The 20,460-nt window shown below is 39.1% G+C and overlaps 2 protein-coding genes across 2 annotated transcripts in view; one reads left to right on the top strand and one right to left on the bottom strand.

The window, feature by feature from the left end:
* The window catches only part of C3H4orf17 (chromosome 3 C4orf17 homolog), a 205,483-nt gene that overhangs the window by 138,038 nt on the left and 46,985 nt on the right, over nt 1-20,460 (bottom strand). The gene's annotated exons all lie outside the window — the stretch shown is intronic.
* LOC119530381 (all-trans-retinol dehydrogenase [NAD(+)] ADH7-like) lies at nt 43-18,824 on the top strand. The gene is given in 6 exon segments (XM_037831463.1): nt 43-211; nt 3,139-3,226; nt 3,326-3,470; nt 3,472-3,540; nt 16,705-16,939; nt 18,364-18,824. Coding segments are annotated over 6 exon segments (867 nt in total). The 3' UTR covers nt 18,525-18,824.

Here is a 20,460-nt window from a genome sequence, read left to right as displayed (position 1 = left end):
GATTTCTTCTGAGTCTGAGAAGAAATCTGATTACTGGTAAATATGGGTATCTGGGTGGTGTACGTTGGAGTTCTATGCATTGTTTCTGTGCTACTTTTGCAGTTTCCCTGGAAGTCTTCGTCCTTCGCCCCAGCCCGCGTTGCTCCCACGCGCCGCTCCCGGACGCCACAGCGGCTGCGGGTTCTCCACTGCCTTATGTGTCCCAGCGGGTGTCGGACGCTACTGGACCGAGCGCCCTATTCACTTTTAATGAATTGTGTTGAACTGAGCTAACCAGACCTGTTTTTATTTTCCCAAATACAAAGCAGATAAGAATGCTTTCAGCCCTTTCAATAGGTTTGCATATCCTGTCTTTATTAGATTCCTACTTTTGACTTGATTATAATAATGTATTTCCTTTCATAACTTATTCTACAAAGGGTGGGGCATGCAGACTACAGGAAAGTTTTGAAGGCTGTGAGTCAGGATGTTGAAGGTGAGACATTGGGCCAAACTATTTATCTGAGGGTGTGAGATGCTATTATTTACAGCAAAGGGAGCAGAACATTGGTCAGAAAAAAGTCCGTTTACTGAAATACAGAACGAAGAGAAAAACAATATGAATACTGTTGGAAATGTAAGCAAAACATTTCCATATCCTCATTACCATGATTTAACAAGGTGAGGCTGATTTTTAGAACTTCAAATACTTGAATTACTTGGGGTGTTTCCTGAGGAAGGAAGTGCCCGTTCAACAGGGACACACTGGGGGAAACACTGGACAGGGGGTTTCAGAGAGTGTGGAATACAAGTGGGATTAAACTGAGAACAGCATACGGAAGGTTTTTCATTAAGATATTGGAGGCAAATAGAGAAATATGGCTTATATTGACACTGTTAATACTTTAATTTCAGGATAGCCTGCATTAGCTTTGTTAAGCAAAATGTTTCCTTAACAAGACTTTCGATAATATCAGTAGCATGTGCTGCACTATCCAGGCGATTCAGTGGGAAACCAATGTCCCAGTCCAAAGTGTATTAGAAATTTTTTTCTTGTTGTTAACAATGGAAAATAATAATTCTGCAATGAAAAGTGGACAACAAAGAACCATGCTTTTTAGGTTTCTAACAGATGTAGTTTTCTTCAAAATATAAATTTAAAATTCTTTAAAAACAAGAATGCTATTATAGTTCCTTACTTTAAATGGATGCATATTGAAGTGTTAGCTGTTTTGTTGTTGTGGTTGTTTTTTAAACAATTTTGCATTTAGCCTATCTTAATGGCCATTCGGCCATGTGAAGCTCCTCCAAGCGTGTTGCGTTAATTGACAAGATAAAATGAGGAAGAACTCATTTTGCACCTGCACAAATTGATTAAAATATTTTATAGAATTCCTAGACAAATTTGAGATAGGGAAGGTGCGAAGAGTTCTCCCCCCCGCTCTTTTCCTCCCCACCTTCTCGTTCAGGATTTGATAATCTTAGCAATCATTTAATTGAATAATTCTCTGGCAAAACCAGTTGAATGACAAGAGGCAAGTCACTGAGTTTCCCTGTACCTTTATTTCTACTTCTATAAAATGAGAAGTTATGACTTACATAACTATCAAACCTTACCAGATGAAAAAAATTCTGGGCTAGGTGCAAAATAGGGATACTAACATACAAAGATGCAGCTTGGGTCATCCAGGATCTCACAGGTAGATATACTTCATGATGTTCACGGTTTCCATCATCTCTAATCATCCTAATTTATTCTTTGTGAATAAGTGATATACAAGTGACAGTTGTTAATATATTACATTGGAAATTGTGGTAAAAGAAACTGGCTGGTAGAATGCAAAGGCTAGCAAAAAAGCAATGGGATAGAAAGAGTGTACCTTAAATCTTGTCCAGCCTGCTTCTTATGTGCTGTGTGACTATGGGTCAGTAGTTTAACCTCTCTGGGCTACTTTCTCATATATCAGACATCTGATTATAATTCTGGAGTTTGATGAACGTCATTCTGGGCAAATTAGAATACTTTATGTGATCTTTTGTCCATATTAATGTTATTCGAGAGTCTGTGTTTGTAACGACATAATCAGGAAACATTATAATTCTCAACAATTTCTTAGGTTATTAAATGCAAGTCAGCTGTGCTTTGGGAACAAAAGAAACCCTTTTCCACTGAGAAAATAGAAGTTGCCCCACAAAAAGCTAAAGAAATTACTAAGGTAATGAGCTTAAGAGGCATAAACTTAAAATGCTGTCAAGCCTACTTTGAATATATTATTGTCATGCTGTTGAATTCTTAAATAAGGAGGCATTTCTCAATGTTTTTATATTAATTCTGTTACTAATTCTTGCTTATCACTAAGGATGTGGTCATACTGGATGTGAAATTAATGATGTAATTATCCATTAAAAAACAACAGTGCTGATCTGCATTATACTTTTCATTCATTGAATTTTTATTGAGGCTTGTTGATAAAAATGATTAATAATAATGACTAATGACTTCTTTTTCTTCTGAGAGTCAGATAGTATTGATATTACTTTTCATAAAGAATGAGAAACTCATTTGTGCCTGGAGAATGATGACTTCCTTGTGTGTTCCCCCTCCTCTCCCATTCCTTCTGATAGCGCCTAACTTTGGTTTGGACATGAGGTTGTTGAGTAGATGCTGCTGCTGGTCTTTCTTTGACTTTTCCTGTTACCCGAGCATTGTAGTAACAGTAAGATTTTGCTCCTCACTTATCTTCTTGTACATAGTTTCCTCTACTTTTCAGTAAGAGGGTCCTAGGAAGGCCTAGAGGTAAAAGCCTACTTTCATGCCTGTCACATGGTAACATCTGTGTTCTGTTTCCATCACAAGAGCACTAACTTACTAGAAAGATATCAAGTTTCAGTAGGGCCTGTTATAGCAATATTGTAGATCCCTTGAAGAGAAGGATCTTATCTGATGGGTGATAATAGGCTCAGAATTTTCTAACAGTTGACACTATTGTATCAGGAAATCATATTGAATGAAAAATTATAATTTCTTCATGAGTGAGTTAAATATCCTTCCAACTGCAAAACGACCAGTCTTGTGTGTAGCATGGGTTCAATTCACATTTGTTTATATTGTATTTTAATGTTAATGAACAACATTTTATAAGAATGTTTTTTCTCTAGGTGGCAAAGTCATCCCTTTCTTTCTGCCACAGTGTAGAGAATGCAATGCTTGCTACAACCCAGAAGGCAATCTTTGTATTCGGACTGAGTATGGTTACAGTCACTTTGACTCACATGCCACTTAAATTGTTCCTGTGCTGATTTTTGAATTGAATTAACTAATATGTGTTTTTGACATATCAGATAGTCTTGCTGGTTGTGGAGTACTGGCTGACAGCACTACCAGATTTACGTGCAAGGGCAAATTAGTCTATCATTTCTTCAACACCTGTACATTTACTGAGTACACAGTGGTGGATGAATCATGTGTGAAGATTGATGACGTAGCTCCTCCTGAGAAAAATATGTTTAATTGGCTGTGGGTTTTCCACTGGATATGAGGCCACAATTAAAACCATCAATGTAAGAAGCAGGATGGGCTAGTTTCTTTCTTTTTTTAATGGTGTTCTTGGAATGCTAAAGATTTGTGAAAATAAAATACAAAAAAGTTTTGAAAACTTTGCATATCTCATATGCAAGATGTTTCCAAACAATGCCAAATCAACTGGAAGAAAAATGAAAAAATTCAGATTAGAAATTTATTTCTAAATAAGTAGAAGTTAAATTTCTAGATCTAGTTTTTGTTTCCTCCACATTTCCTTCAATATTTATTCCTAAAATTAATCTATTTTTCCCAAAATAAATATTATTACTGGTACATAGTATGAGAGCATGAATTTTTTTTTTTAAAGAGTAATTTACTTGGGTTTAACTTGTGCTACCCTTGTTGACTCAAAGGAGTAAGTAGAATAATATAATCATAGAACTCTTCTCCCAAGCAATCCAAGCAATCCTCATACTGTTGTGATCTCATTCAATTCCAAAGTCTTAAAATATCAATGTTAGCTGATTCCAAATTTCTGTCTCTAGTCTAAAGCTCAAACTCTCTGAACCCCAAATTCTTTTATACAACTACCTACCTGACATCTACATTTGGATGTCTCATATGCATCTTAAATATATTAGAAAATGAAATTATTGATTGTCCCTCTACCTGCCCCCCAAATATAATTATTCCCACCCCAATTTTCTTCATCCTTGATCTTCTCTCTCCATCATTTTATGTCCAGTCCAGCAGCATGTCCAGCTGACTTTACCTCCAAGGCGTATTTTACATCTCTCCATTTCTCTTCTCTGTGTTACCACCATCACATCTTGACTGGACTGACTGTTTTCCTCATTACTATTCTTGACCATCTCCAGTAAGTCTCCATTTAAAAGCCAAGTAATCTTTATAAAACATGAATTGGATCACATTACTTTTTTTTTTTTTTTTTGCCTAAAATCCTTCAGTAGCTTCCTATTCTACTTGCAACGATTTTATCCCACTGTGATTCAGCTACACTTGCCTGTTTTGAGATCCTTGGGTCTGCCAAGTTCTTTTCCACCTGAAGGCATTTACAAATGCTATTCTGATTGTCTGGAATACTAGCCTACCCAGCACCTGGTTGGGCCTTAAACATCATTCTCAGTTTGAAGATCTCCTCTTTCCTCAGATATATATATTTTTTTCTGTTTACCCCATCTACATAGCAGCTCCTTCCCATTATTCAAGGAGTCATGCTTGCTTCTTTATTAGTGCGTATCCCATATAAGAAACTCAGTATCTTTTAGTCTTCTCCATTAGACCACATGGACTAAGTCTACTTTATTCACTACAGAGCTTAGCAAGGAGTTTGGCCATAGTAAAAACTCATAATAAATATGAGTCAAAAATAAATTGAACATATGAATTGATAAAGGAAAGGGAAGTCTAAATATGTGGAATAGTAAAAAGGTGAGGGACCTGTGGAAAACGCAGATATGGGTGTTGAGGTAGAACTATTTATCCCAGACATGGATTTGTGACAAGTCTGAGGTCTATGAATGTATAACATTAGCATGCATCCACATACCAATGGCATAAGTTAGTCACCACTTACTTCTAGATTTCTTGGCAAAATCCTTCCCCGGGTCTTCTTGAGGCTTTCCAATAAGAATTTTCTTTCAAGATAGTGGTAAACAAAGGGACACTGGATACAGCTTTACAATATTATTTGTTTTTTTTTTTTTTTTTTTAATTCAGTTTTATTGAAATATATTCACAAACCATACAGTCATCCAAGGTATACAATCAACTGTTCACAGTATGATCATATAGTTATGCGTTCATCACCACAATCTATTTCTGAACATTTTCCTTACATCAGAAAGAATCAGAATAAGAATAAAAAATAAAAGTGAAAAGAGAATACCCAAACCATCCCCCCATCCCACCCTATTTGTCATTTAGTTTTTACTCCCATTTTTCTACTGATTTTTTTTCAATTTTTTAACTTTGTTTATCAAAAAATTAAAAACAAACAGGCAAACAACAACCAAAAAAACCCCACAACATTTCAAACAAAGCAATGGATTAAGGAAAACAAATAACCTAAAATAACTACTTTGCTTCCAATATGTTCCTACCATACCCCAAGAAAATTAATAAACCATGTCCAAACAGAGGAGTAAGAAAAACAAATAATCTAAAATAACTACATTGCTTCCAACATGTTCCTTCCATACCCCAAGAAAATTAACAACCCCTAAGAAAACAAAGGAATAAGAGAAAAAAAAAACCTAAAATAACTCTATTGCTTCCAACTTGATCTTACTATATCCAAGAAAGTTTACAAACCATAATCATTCCTGAGCATTCCCATAACATTGAGATTACCCTCCATAGTTTATCTGTTCTTATTAGATTATCATTCCCCCTCCACTAATTAGTATCTCTAGGTCCCCTACATTCTACAGTATAAAACATTGTACATTTTTCACAGAATTCACATTAGTGGTAACATACAATATCTCTCTTTTTGTGCCTGGCTTATTTTGCTCAGCATTATGTCTTTTTTTTTTTTTTTTTTTTTTTTTTAATCTTCATTTTATTGAGATATATTCGTATACCACGCAGTCATACAAAACAAATCGCACTTTCGATTGTTCACAGTACCATTACATAGTTGTATATTCATCACCCAAATCAATCCCTGACCCCTTCATTAGCACACACACAAGAATAACAAGAATAATAATTAGAGTGAAAAAGAGCAATTGAAGTAAAAAAGAACACTGGGTACCTTTGTCTGTTTGTTTCCTTCCCCTATTTTTCTACTCATCCATCCATAAACTAGACAAAGTGGAGTGTGGTCCTTATGGCTTTCCCAATCCCCTTGTCACCCCTCATAAGCTACATTTTTATACAACTGTCTTCGAGATTCATGGGTTCTGGGTTGTAGTTTGATAGTTTCAGGTATCCACCACCAGCTACCCCAATTCTTTAGAACCTAAAAAGGGTTGTCTAAAGTGTGCGTAAGAGTGCCCACCAGAGTGACCTCTCGGCTCCTTTTGGATTCTCTCTGCCACTGAAGCTTATTTCATTTCCTTTCACATCCCCCTTTTGGTCAAGAACATGTTCTCCGTCCCACGATGCCGGGTCTACATTCCTCCCCGGGAGTCATATTCCACGTTGCCAGGGAGATTCACTCCCCTGGGTGTCTGATCCCACATAGGGGGGAGGGCAGTGATTTCACCTTTCAAGTTGGCTTAGCTAGAGAGACAGGGCCACATCTGAGCAACAAAGAGGCATTCGGGAGGAGGCTCTTAGGCACAACCATAGGGAGGCCTAGCCTCTCCTTTGCAGCAACCGTCTTCCCAATGGTAAAACCTGTGGTAGAGGGCTGAACCCATCAAACCACCAGTCCCCTATGTCTGTGGTCATGTTAGCAACCATGGAGGTGGGGTAGGCGAATACCCCTGCATTCTCCACAGGCTCCTCAAGGGGGCACTACATCTTTTTTTTTTTTTTTTCCTTTTTTTTTTTTTTTTTAACTTTCCCTTCTTTTTTAAATCAACTGTATGAAAAAAAATTTAAAAAGAAAACAAACATACAATAAAAGAACATTTCAAAGAGACCATAACAAGGGAGTAAGAAAATGACAACTAACCTAAGATAACTGCTTAACTTCCAACATGTTCCTACTTTACCCCAAGAAAGTTACCTAATATAGCAACATTTCTGTGAACTTGCTCCTACTATATCCATCAGAAATTCACAGACCATAGTCATTCCTGGGCATCCCCAGAACGTTAAATAGCTTATGTGTTCTTCTTGGATTATTGTTCCCCCTTCCTTAATTGCTCTCTATTGCTAGTTCCCCTACATTCTACATTATAAGCCATTTGTTTTACATTTTTCAAAGTTCACATTAGTGGTAGCATATAATATTTCTCTTTTTGTGCCTGGCTTATTTCGCTTAGCATTATGTCTTCAAGGTTCATCCATGTTGTCATATGTTTCACGAGATCGTTCCTTCTTACTGCTGCGTAGTATTCCATCGTGTGTATATACCACATTTTATTTATCCACTCATCTGTTGAAGGACATTTGGGTTGTTTCCATCTTTTGGCAATTGTGAATAATGCTGCTATGAACATTGGCGTGCAGATATCTGTTCGTGTCACTGCTTTCCGATCTTCTGGGTATATACCGAGAAGTGCAATCGCTGGATCGAATGGTAACTGTATATCTAGTTTTCTAAGGAACTGCCAGACTGACTTCCAGAGTGGCTGAACCCTTATACAGTCCCACCAACAGTGAATAAGAGTCCCAATTTCTCCACATCCCCTCCAGCATTTGTAGTTTACTGTTTGTTTAATGGCAGCCATTCTAACCGGTGTTAGGTGGTATCTCATTGTGGTCTTAATTTGCATCTCTCTAATAGCTAGTGAAGCTGAACATTTTTTCATGTGTTTCTTGGCCATTTGTATTTCCTCTTCAGAGAACTGTCTTTTCATATCTTTTGCCCATTTTATAATTGGGCTGACTGTACTATTGTCATTGAGTTGTAGGATTTCTTTATATATGCAAGATATCAGTCTTTTGTCAGATACATGGTTTCCAAAAATTTTTTCCCATTGAGTTGGCTGCCTCTTTACCTTTTTGAGAAATTCCTTTGAGGTGCAGAAACTTCTAAGCTTGAGGAGTTCCCATTTATCTATTTTCTCTTTTGTTGCTTGTGCTTTGGGTGTAAAGTCTAGGAAGTGGCCGCCTAATACAAGGTCTTGAAGATGTTTTCCTACATTATCTTCTAGGAGTTTTATGGCACTTTCTTTTCTATTGAGATCTTTGGTCCATTTTGAGTTAATTTTTGTGTAGGGGGTGAGGTGGGGGTCCTCTTTCATTCTTTTGGATATGGATATCCAACTCTCCCAGCCCCATTTGTTGAAAAGACCATTATGACTCAGTTCAGTGACTTTGGGGGCCTTATCAAAGATCAGTCGGCCATAGATCTGAGGGTCTATCTCCGAATTCTCAATTCGATTCCATTGATCTATATGTCTATCTTTGTGCCAGTACCATGCTGTTTTGGTAACTGTGGCTTTATAATAAGCTTCAAAGTCAGGGAGGGTAAGTCCTCCCACTTCGTTTTTCTTTTTTAGAGTGTCTTTAGCAATTTGAGGCATCTTCCCTTTCCAAATAAATTTGATAACTAGCTTTTCCAAGTCTGCAAAGTAGGTTGTTGGAATTTTGATTGGGATTGCATTGAATCTGTAGATGAGTTTGGGTAGAATTGACATCTTAATGACATTTAGCCTTCCTATCCATGAACATGGAATATTTTTCCATCTTTTAAGGTCCCCTTCTATTTCTTTTAGTAGAGTTATGTAGTTTTCTTTGTATAGGTCTTTTACATCTTTGGTTAAGTTTATTGCTAGGTACTTGATTTTTTTAGTTGCTATTGAAAATGGTATCTTTTTCCTGAGTGTCTCTTCAGTTTGTTCATTTCTAGCATATAGAAACATTACGGACTTATGTGCATTAACCTTGTATCCCGCTACTTTGCTAAATTTGTTTATTAGCTCTAGTAGCTGTATCGTCGATTTCTCAGGGTTTTCTAGATATAAGATCATATCATCTGCAAACAATGACAGTTTTACTTCTTCTTTTCCAATTTGGATGCCTTTTATTTCTTTGTCTTGCCAGATTGCCCTGGCTAGCACTTCCAGCACAATGTTGAATAACAGTGGTGACAGCGGGCATCCTTGTCTTGTTCCTGATCTTAGAGGGAAGGCTTTCAGTCTCTCACCATTGAGTACTATGCTGGCTGTGGGTTTTTCATATATGCTCTTTATCATGTTGAGGAAGTTTCCTTCAATTCCTACCTTTTGAAGTGTTTTTATCAAAAAGGGATGTTGGATTTTGTCAAATGCTTTTTCAGCATCTATTGAGATGATCAATTGATTTTTCCCTTTTGACTTGTTAATGTGTTGTAGTACATTGATTGATTTTCTTATGTTGAACCATCCTTGCATGCCTGGAATAAACCCCACTTGGTCATGGTGTATGATTTTTTTAATGTGTCTTTGGATTCGATTTGCAAGTATTTTGTTGAGGATTTTTGCATCTATATTCATTAGGGAGATTGGCCGGTAGTTTTCCTTTTTTGTAGCATCTTTGCCTGGTTTTGGTATTAGATTGATGTTAGCTTCATAAAATGAGTTAGGTAGTGTTCCATTTTTTTCAATGTTTTGAAAGAGTTTGAGTAAGATTGGTGTCAGTTCTTTCTGGAAAGTTTGGTAGAATTCCCCTGTGAAGCCATCTGGCCCTGGGCATTTATTTGTGGGAAGATTTTTGATGACCGATTGGATCTCTTTGCTTGTGATGGGTTGGTTGAGGTCTTCTATTTCTTCTCTGGTCAGTCTAGGTTGTTCGTATGTTTCCAGGAAATTGTCCATTTCCTCTACATTATCCAGTTTGTTGCCATACAGTTGTTCATAGTATCCTCTTATAATTTTTTTAATTTCTTCAGGATCTGCAGTTATGTCACCTTTTTCATTCATTATTTTTATATGGGTCTTCTCTCTTTTTGATTTTGTCAGTCTAGCTAGGGGCTTGTCAATCTTGTTGATCTTCTCAAAGAACCAAGTTTTGGTGATATTTATCCTCTCTATTGTTTTTTTGTTCTCTATGTCATTTATTTCTGCTTTAATCCTTGTTATTTCTTTTCTTGTACTTGGTTTAGGATTGGTTTGCTGTTCATTTTCTAGCTTCTTCAGTTGATCCATTAGTTCTTTGATTTTGGCTCTTTCTTCCTTTTTAATATATGCGTTTAGTGCTATAAATTTCCCCCTTAGCACTGCTTTTGCTGCATCCCATAGGTTTTGGTATGTTGTGTTCTCATTTTCATTCGTCTCTATATATTTAGCAATTTCTCTTGCTATTTCTTCTTTAACCCACTGATTGTTTAGGAGTGTGTTGTTTAACCTCCAGGTATTTGTGAATTTTCTAAGTCTCTGATGGTTATTGACTTCTAATTGTATTCCATTGTGGTCAGAGAATGTGCTTTGAATAATTTCAATCTTTTTAAATTTATTGAGGCTTGTTTTATGTCCCAGCATATGATCTATTCTGGAGAAAGTTCCATGAGCACTAGAAAAGTATGTGTATCCTGGTGATTTGGGATGTAATGTCCTGTATATGTCTGTTAAATCTAATTCATTTATCAGATTGTTTAGGTTTTCAATTTCCTTATTGGTCTTCTGTCTGGTTGATCTATCTATAGGAGAGAGTGATGTGTTGAAGTCTCCCACAATTATTGTGGAAACATCAATTGCTTCCTTTAGTTTTGCCAGTGTTTCTCTCATGTATTTTGTGGCACCTTGATTGGGTGCATAGACATTTACGATTGTTATTTCTTCTTGCTGAATTGCCCCTTTTATTAGTACTTAGTGGCCTTCTTTGTCTCTCAAAACATCCCTGCATTTGAAGTCTATTTTATCTGAGATTAATATTGCTACACCTACTTTCTTTTGGCTGTAGCTTGCATGAAATATTTTTTTCCATCCTTTCACTTTCAGTTTCTTTGTGTCCCTGTGTCTAAGATGAGTCTCTTGTATGCAACATATTGATGGTTCATTTTTTTTGATTCATTCTGTGAATCTATATCTTTTAATTGGGGAGTTTAATCCATTTACATTCAACGTTATAACTGTGAAGACATTTCTTGAATCAGCCATCTTATCCTTTGGTTTATGTTTGTCATAATTTTTCCCCTCTGTCTATTAATATCCTTTATTGTACCCATACCGAATCTCTTTAGTACTGAACCTTTCTCCAAGTCTCTCTGTCCTTTCTTTGTTTCTCTGTCTGTAGGGCTCCCTTGAGTATTTCCAGTAGGGCAGGTCTCTTGTTAGCAAATTCTCTCAGCATTTGTTTGTCTGTGAAAAATTTAAGCTCTCCCTGAAATTTGAAGGAGAGCTTTGCTGGATAAAGTATTCTTGGCTGGAAATTTTTCTCACTCAGAATTTTAAATATATCGTGCCACTGCCTTCTCACCTCCATGGTGGCTGCTGAGTAGTCACTACTTAGTCTTATGCTGTTTCCTTTGTATGTGGTGAATTGCTTTTCTCTTGCTGCTTTCAGAACTTGCTCCTTCTCTTCTGTGTTTGATAGTGTGATCAGTATATGTCTCGGAGTGTGTTTATTTGGATTTATTCTATTTGGAGTTCGCTGAGCATTTATGATTTGTGTATTTATGTTGTTTAGAAGATTTGGGAAGTTTTCCCCAACAATTTCTTTGAATACTCTTCCTAGACCTTTACCCTTTTCTTCCCCTTCTGGGACACCAATGAGTCTTATATTTGGACGTTTCATATTATCTATCATATCCCTGAGGTCCATTTCGATTTTTTCAATTTTTTTCCCCATTCTTTCTTTTATGTTTTCATTTTCCATTCTGTCATCTTCGAGGTCACTGATTCGTTGTTCAACTTCCTCTAGTCTTGTACTATGAGTGTCCAGAATCTTTTTAATTTGGTCAACAGTTTCTTTAATTTCCATAAGATCATCCATTTTTTATTTAGTCTTGCAATGTCTTCTTTATGCTCTTCTAGGGTCTTCTTGATTTCCTTTATCTCCCGTACTATGGTCTCATTGTTCATCTTTAGTTCTTTGAGTAGCTGCTCTAGGTGCTGTGTCTCTTCTGGTCTTTTGGTTTGGGTGCTTGGGCTTGGGTTATCCATATCGTCTGGTTTTTTTCATATGCTTTATAATTTTCTGTTGTTTTTGGCCTCGTGGCATTTGCTGAACTTGATAGGGTTCTTTTAGGATTTGTAGACCAATTGAAGTCCTTATCTCTAATTTATCAGATCTACAGCTTCGTGGAGTACACTTTCTCTAAGTAACCAGCAGGTGGCATCCACGAGCCACTTGTTCTCCACAAGCCAGTTCTCCCCTGCTTAGCCTTTTTGGTGAGTGGGGGAGTGAGTCTTGTTGGGTCCAATTGGTGTACCAAGCTTGCGTGTGTAGTTGGTGTTGCCTGCCCTGTATATGGGGCGTGTTTCTGGGCAGTCAGGGAAGGGGGGGTGGCTCTAACAATCAAATCTCCCTGGTGATCCTAGAGTTTTAAAGCTGCTGCAATAGTCTAATCCTTCAGTTCAGTCCTGCCACAGTTTGTCTCTGCCACTGACCCACAAGTCCTTGGTATTGGCGTATGGCTCCTGAGACTTGCAAGTGGGCCCCTCTTCCAGGCCGTGCACCCCGGGTCCTCTGTTGAGGGATGACTGTGCTATGTCACAGGTGAGTGCCGTCCCCCCAGGGCAGTTCTGGGCTGCTGGGCTGTGTAGGGAAGCTCCCAGTCTGCTGAAATGATGGCTGAATGGGGCTTTGTTAATTCACACTGCTCTACCTTCCCAACTCTGGGACTATCAGCTGAGGTTGCAGGGAATGCTAATGTCCACACCCAGTTTTGTGGTGTGTGCCTGTTATTTGAAGCACTTCCGTCACACTGGGTTGTCTGGGGCAGTTCTGGGCTATGGGGCTGACGATGGGCAGGAGTGTTTCCTGTCCACCAGGATGATGGCTGTGGGCGGACACCCCCGTTTTCTTGGGAAGTTGTGGTGTTTAGTGAATTTTCTCAGCCACTGGATTATTGCGTTTTGTCTCAGAGCTTTCCTAGTTCTGCTCTTGACTTGACCTGCCCAAATAGTAAGTCTTTGAAGCTTTCTGTATTGGGCTTCTTAGAGTAATTATTTTAGAAAAAGAAAAAAGGATTAAAAAAAAAAAAAAAAAAAACGGGTCCTCCTCGGAGATCTAATGGGTTATTGAAATGCTAAGAGACAAAGCAACCAGGGCCATTAAGGAAAGGTCCACAGGGCAGAGAGACAGCTTTTCTTCTTGATTTGCATATGCGCCTCAGGGCCCTTCCCCTTTCTATGTTCAACAGAACTCCAAAAATCCTCCGCTTTTATTTTGGAGTTTTTCGTGTTGTTTTTTTTCTATGCCTGTCTCCTTTCTGCTGGGCTGGCTGCTCTCAGATTCTCTGGTGTCTGGTCTCAGTCTATCTATGGTTGGAGTCTGTATCAGTAGAATGAGTTTCTGATAAGAGCAGCCACTGCAGTTCTCTCTTCTCCTTCCCGGAGCTGACAGCCCCTCCTCCCCCGGGACTGAGCCTGGCAGGGATGGGCGCGGCTCCCCTGGCCGCAAAAACTTACAGATTTCGCTGATCTCAGCAGTTCCACGTTTTCATGAGTGTTGTATGAAGTATGCCCAAAGTCAGATTGCTCTGTGGTGTCCAGTCCACGCAGTTCCTGGCTTTCTACCTACTTTCCTGGAGGAGTAACTAAAACATACAGCTCACCAGTCTGCCATCTTGCCCCGCCTCTACAATATTATTTGTAATATTTTATTGTATTTGATGTATCAGCACCATATTAGTCCTTGGTTAATATAATATTAACCAACACATTCTCCACATTTAGATACTTTTTTCCCCCCTGGAAGCTATATCTTCAAGCAAATCAGTTGAATTTACATATGTTCTTGCTTTTGCATCTTTGAAAATAGACAAACCTTTCAATATGCAGGTGTATTTGGGGGTCCTCAAGACCCACCACATATTCGATGATTTGCTAGAAGGACTCACAGAACTCAGAGAAGCTGTTAAATCAGGGCTATATTTTCACTTTAATAAAAGTGAAAGGTTTCAGATTAAACTAAGCAAAGAAAAAAGGTGCGTAGGATAGAGTCCAGAATACACCAGGCACAAGCTTCCAGTTGTCTCTCTCAGTGGCGTCACATGAACAACACTTGTTTCTCCCAGAAACTATGTGTGACAACACATGTAAAGTGTTGTCAACCAGGGGAGCTCACCCAAGCCTTGGAGTCCAGGAATCTTATTGGGGATCATTCATGTAAGCATTCAATGCCCATGTGACTGCCCTTAGTTCCTACTCCAGCTCTCACAGAGGTCAAACTGATACAGTGTGACCCAAAGCCCCAGGCATACAAAAACAGTCATTCACCACTTCACATTGTTAGCATAAACTATGTGGCATGGTCCATGGTTCATGTAAACAAAGTCACTCTTATCAGGCATGATATTCCAAGGGCTCAAAGGTTATCCTCAGTTGCTGGTGAGGGCCAGTCCTGTAGATTTTGAATTGGTGAAATATACAATTTTATTAAGGAACACTGAGGGATCAAAGCAGTGAAATAAAACAATAGTAAAAAGTGAAACATTACTGTATTTTAAAATAAAATATTTTCCTATAATAGACTCATTATTTCATGTTGTGGTTTTCTTCTATAATAATGATGTGGATAATTCATTATTGTTATTAATTTCCATTTCCCATTCCTTAGAACAGGAAGGTTGGGAAAGGGAAGGACATTTTTTTGGGGATTGGGTTGAGACAGGGAGAAATAGCTGACTTTAGCAGAGACTAGGACCAACAACCATTTAAAGTTTAGAGGAAGGGTGACTGGAGGATCAAAAACTATCCCTTTATGGATAAGTGACTGAGATCTACAGAGATGTCTTTAGTGATATAGTTCCTTAATTGTTAGCAGGATTACCCCTTGGAGCCACTATGATTTAAGCCTTACCAGAAATGAAAGTAAAAAAAGCTGAAATGAGCTCCCAGAAAATGGAGACAGTGTGATAAGACTTTATACCGAAATTCAGAACCTAAAATTCAACCATCAACAAAAAACTCCGTTTGAAATTTAGACAATAAAATTAGCAGATAAACTTGGAGAAAAGAAAGGTGTTGCCCAGTTTAGTTTCTGGCACAGGGCACTGACACCAAGGAAACCATCAACAACCTTTGTTGAATGGATGAATGAATGACTGCATGATACTTGACAGATTCACCGAATTGACTTCAAAAGGTCCAAATTCAGGAACTGAACTGAGGAACCAGGATACCATAGCCGAACTTAACGCTTATGAAGAGTGGTTGCAACACCTCTTAAGGTCTTTGTAAATCTTTGCCTAGCAGTTGCAAACATTGCGAAACATATGCATACATATATACACACACATGGTATTTTTTCAGGTAATTCCTGCAAGAGAGGGCAGAGCTAGAAAACCAGGAGGTCTTAAACAGGTCTGGTCACTCATAAGGCTTTGCACAAAAAAGTAAAAGAATGAAACTATCACAATGAGCACAATGCCCATTGTATAGGTTTCCCAGTGTTCAGCTCTCTGTTACCTGATGTGAAATTGGATCAGGACCTTCTTGCAGAAAAATGACTTTCAACTAGAACCCTCTTTGATACAGCACAGTTGTGATGGTTTGTATCTGTTTTGTACCTCATAAAAGGCCATGTTCTCTTAATCCAACCTTGTGGGGGCAGAGTCCTTTATGAAAGGATAAAAGACAGCGACATTTTGAAGAGAGCTCAGAGATGCTTAAACAGAAATGCCCCAGGAGAACAAATAGAGAAGCTAAGAGAGTAGCTAACATAGGTAATCTAGAGTTTGCCCCCGGGATGGAAGCCAAGAGAGAAGCTAAGACAGAAGCCCAGAGATATTTTGGAGGAGGCCACGGAAACCAGAAGCAAAACCAGGGAGAGAACCAATAGACTCCAGTCATGTGCCTTCCCATGTGACAGAAGAGCCCCAGATGCCATCCGTCTTTCCTTACAGAAGGTATCTACCTCTTGATGCTTTAATTTGGACATTTCCATGGCCTTAGAACTTTAAATTTGCAACCTAATAAATACCCATTGTTAAAAGCCTGTCCATTTCTGGTATAACTGCATTTCTGAGAGCTTTAGCAAACTGGAACAAATGACTTAATTATATTTCCTTCTTGGAGCTGCAAATGGATCATCTAATTGCAATATGGAGGTTTGACTTTGACAAAAAGACTAAGGTCTTTACAAATGACTCAGGGTTACGTTTCTTAAGAAAATGCTCGTCAGAACAAAAATCAGATTTATCGTGGCTTCATGCAGAAGAGATAGTAGAGATTTTAGCACTTATTTAATCTTGTTAGTGAGGGAGTTAGAAGAGGTTGTGGGCAGTAGCCAGCAAGGTTGCAAAGGCTCCCGCAACAAAGGTCTGATGTGCCCTTTATAAAGGGTTTTCACTTGTCTGAAAAATACTTGTTTCATTCCTTTTCTGTTCTCAAGCCTGATTTATCTCGTTCTCTTTATGGCGGGTTTCACTTTTTTGTCCATACCTCCAGCCTTTACAGGAACTTTTCTCTCCAGAGGTCACTCCTAGCTCCACTTGCATTGCTTTTGGTCTGGGAGGAGTTGGCATTTCAGTTTTCTTGGGCTGGAAGTCAGCTGGTGCAATCAAAGTCATTAGGATTGACCTCAACAAAGACAAATTTGAGAAGGCCCTGGCTGTAGGAGCCACTGAGTGCATCAGCCCCAAGGACTCCACCAAGCCTATCAATGAGGTGCTGTCAGAAATGACAGGCAACAATGTGGGGTATACTGTTGGTTATTGGGTGTCTTGAAACAATGGGAGGTGCCAAGATTAAGGAGGCCACAAAATAACCAATCTATTAGATGTGCACATCAACTGTGGAAATACAGGTACCTGTTACCTGGGCAAAAATGGGTTACCATGAAGCAATTCTGCCTGAAAACTCAAAAGCTTAAGAGTAGGTGTCCCTGACCAAAGGGACATCTGTCACATCATACCACTCTCATGTGATTTGAAGGCAAGGTAGTCTTGAAATTAATATGGATAAATTTATATAGATAAATTTTTAAGTATAGTCTTTCTTGTGTATGTGGATTTATTGACAAAGGTAATCCCATGTCTTGAATTTTAGCAAGCCAAGCAGTAAAAGGTGACTTCCTGAAGAGAGATAAAGAGATCCAGCGGGAGAAGGGATTATTCCGAATGTAATAGAGTCTTCCCCTAAATCATGACCTTTCTAATGTCTCACTCTTTATGCCTGAATTTTGTTTTTCCTTGCCTGAATTCCCTTAGAATGTGAGCCTTCAAATTTCTAAAACGTGCCTCCATTTTGGCAGCCTGCAGCACATGACCTCCATTTACATCTACAAAACAGGTCTGGAGCTCCTCAGATTAGAAATGCCCAGGCTGGAGTAGGCTAAGAGAACTTGTTATAGTGGCACAAAGGTAATTTTGCTCATGATTGAGTGATAGAATAAATTTATCCGAAAGCTTTAATTAATTTACAAATGGTTTTAGCCTTTAATTTACCATTGTTACCATATCCCTTTCCTAATATCAATTAGAATTATTCTACAAAAACAAAACAAAGATCATTCTGGGTTGTGTGATATGGAGCCAATATGCAATATTGCATATATTATAACGGCCTATTGATTTCTAGGTGATAAACACCAGCCTCTGAAAAGTGCCAACATCTATTGCTTCAGCCTAGCAAGTAGTCAAAAAATAATTAATGAATAAATAGATGTGTGAATGGTCAGAAAATATAGTGTTGGTCTCAGTCTCTGCCAAGAGAAAGGCCTCATTTGTCCTACATTTTACCATTTCATTTAGTTCTTAAATTAAATTTTAAAAGTCTAAGTTAATTGATTCTGTAGAGTTAATTCAATTAGTCTAGTTCAATCATCTTCCCATGGCTTATATGAAGTGATAATATTGGTCTGAAAATACCACAGGAATTTCCCCTTCTGTTTTGGTCCATGGTACACTGAAAATGCCGTGAATGCTGACCCACATTAATTACTGTTTTCTGCTCTACGGGGAAAACATATGCAGGCATTAACTGAGGACTAAAGTTGTTTTGAGAATTTTAAAAAGCGAGTGAGGAATAAAAGGAATACCATCATGATTTAATTTGATACCTTGGAAACTGAGCTAACTACTGGAAATGCTGTTGTACTTAGACCATTTTTGAGCCCATGAAATGTTATAAAAGACACAAGAAACAAAGTGTCTCCTTCATTTTGAACTCAGATTGATGCCCCTGCATCCTGCCGTGTGAACTGGGGGACCACTGTAGTGGTAGGAGCTCCTCCATCAGCCAAGATGCTCACCTGTGACCCCATGCTGCTCTTTACTGAGTGCACATGGAAGTGATGTGTTTTTTGGGGTATGGTGGGCAGAGCCTCTGGCCTGGGGAATGATGGCTTTAACTCTGGGTGTTCTTTGGCAAGTGAGAGAAACCTATTGCCCATCATATCTCCCTTAAAGATCTTTTTTCCAAGGATGCATGTGATGTGATCTACAGCCTGTGACAACAGAATTAAAAGGCAATTACTATTCATCTTGATTTAAGGCTAATATTCATGGACACATTTTTAATATTAGCACCTACAACTGAAGTTCCCCAAAGTCTTCATTCAGGCTGAAAATGTCTGTATTGCAATGTTTTTTATGTGACAGGAATTTAATCTGTTACTCTTCTCAATATACACAAGAACATGTATAAAAAATTAAATTTATTCAACTAACAATAGCAGCAGCAAAATTCCTGGACCAAAGCCAGGCAAAAAAAGGATTGTCGCATTTTATAGGAATACTTCAGATTCCCACTGGAATGGTGGTCTGAGAAAGCAGTAAATACCAAGTCATTTCTGGAGAAAGCAGGGGAGGCAGCCTCACTGCCTTTGGCAGGCAACACAGTGAAAACATATTCCTCCTCCACAGGGTCTCATTTTCCAGTGCTGTCATATAGAATTGTACTAGGTATTTTGGAGCCATTTCTAATATTCAAGTCTGGCTTGTAACACATAAGAGAATACTTAAGAGGGCGGGGCAAGATGGCAGACTGGTGAGCTGTATGTTTTAGTTACTCCTCCAGGAAAGTAGGTAAAAAGCCAGGAACTGCGTGGACTGGACACCACAGAGCAATCTGTCTTTGGGCATACTTCATACAACACTCATGAAAACGTGGAACTGCTGAGATCAGCGAAATCTGTAAGTTTTTGCGGCCAGGGGACCCGCGCCCCTCCCTGCCAGGCTCAGTCCCGGGGGAGGAGGGGCTGTCAGCTCCAGGAAGGAGAAGGGAGAATTGCAGTGGCTGCTCTTATCGGAAACTCATTCTACTGATTCAAACTCCAACCATAGATAGACTGAGGCCAGACACCAGAGACTCTGAGAGCAGCCAGCCCAGCAGAGAGGAGACGGGCATAGAAGGAAAACAACACGAGAAGCTCCAAAGTAAAAGCAGAGGATTTTTGGAGTTCTGGTGAACACAGAAAGGGGAAGGGCGGAGATCAGGCCTTGAGGCGCATATGCAAATCCCGAAGCAAGGCTGATCTCTCTGCCCTGTGCACGTTTCCTTAATGGCCCTGGTTGCTTTGTCTATTAGCATTTCAATAACCCATTAGATCTCTGAGGAGGGCCGTTTTTTTTTTTTTTTTTTTTTTTTTTTAAATCCTTTTTGCTTTTTCTAAAACAATTACTCTAAGAAGCTCAATACAGAAAGCTTCAAAGAATTGAAATTTGGGCACGTCAAGTCAAGAGCAGAACTAAGAGAGCTCTGAGACAAAAGGCAATAATCCAGTGGCTGAGAAAATTCACTAAACAACACAACTTCCCAAGAAAAGGGGGGTGTCCGCTCACAGCCACCATCCTGGTGGACAGGAAACACTCCTGCCCATCGCCAGCCCCATAGCCCAGAGCTGCCCCAGACAACCCAGTGTGACGGAAGTGCTTCAAATAACAGGCACACACCACAAAACTGGGCGTGGACATTAGCCTTCCCTGCAACCTCAGCTGAATGTCCCAGAGCTGGGAAGGGGGAGCAGTGTGAATTAACAGAGCCCCATTCAGCCATCATTTAAGCAGACTGGGAGCCTCCCAACACAGCCCAGCAGCCCAGAACTGCCCTGGGGGGACGGCACTCACCTGTGACATAGCACAGTCATCCCTCAACAGAGGACCCGGGGTGCACAGCCTGGAAGAGGGGCCCACTTGCAAGTCTCAGGAGCCATACGCCAATACCAAAGACTTGTGGGTCAGTGGCAGAGACAAACTGTGGCAGGACTGAACTGAAGGATTAGACTATTGC

This window comes from Choloepus didactylus, chromosome 3 (genome assembly GCF_015220235.1).
Source record: "Choloepus didactylus isolate mChoDid1 chromosome 3, mChoDid1.pri, whole genome shotgun sequence".
NCBI lineage: Eukaryota > Metazoa > Chordata > Mammalia > Pilosa > Megalonychidae > Choloepus > Choloepus didactylus.
Note: the sequence above shows the minus strand (reverse complement) of the source record. Positions and strands in the feature narration are given on the sequence as shown.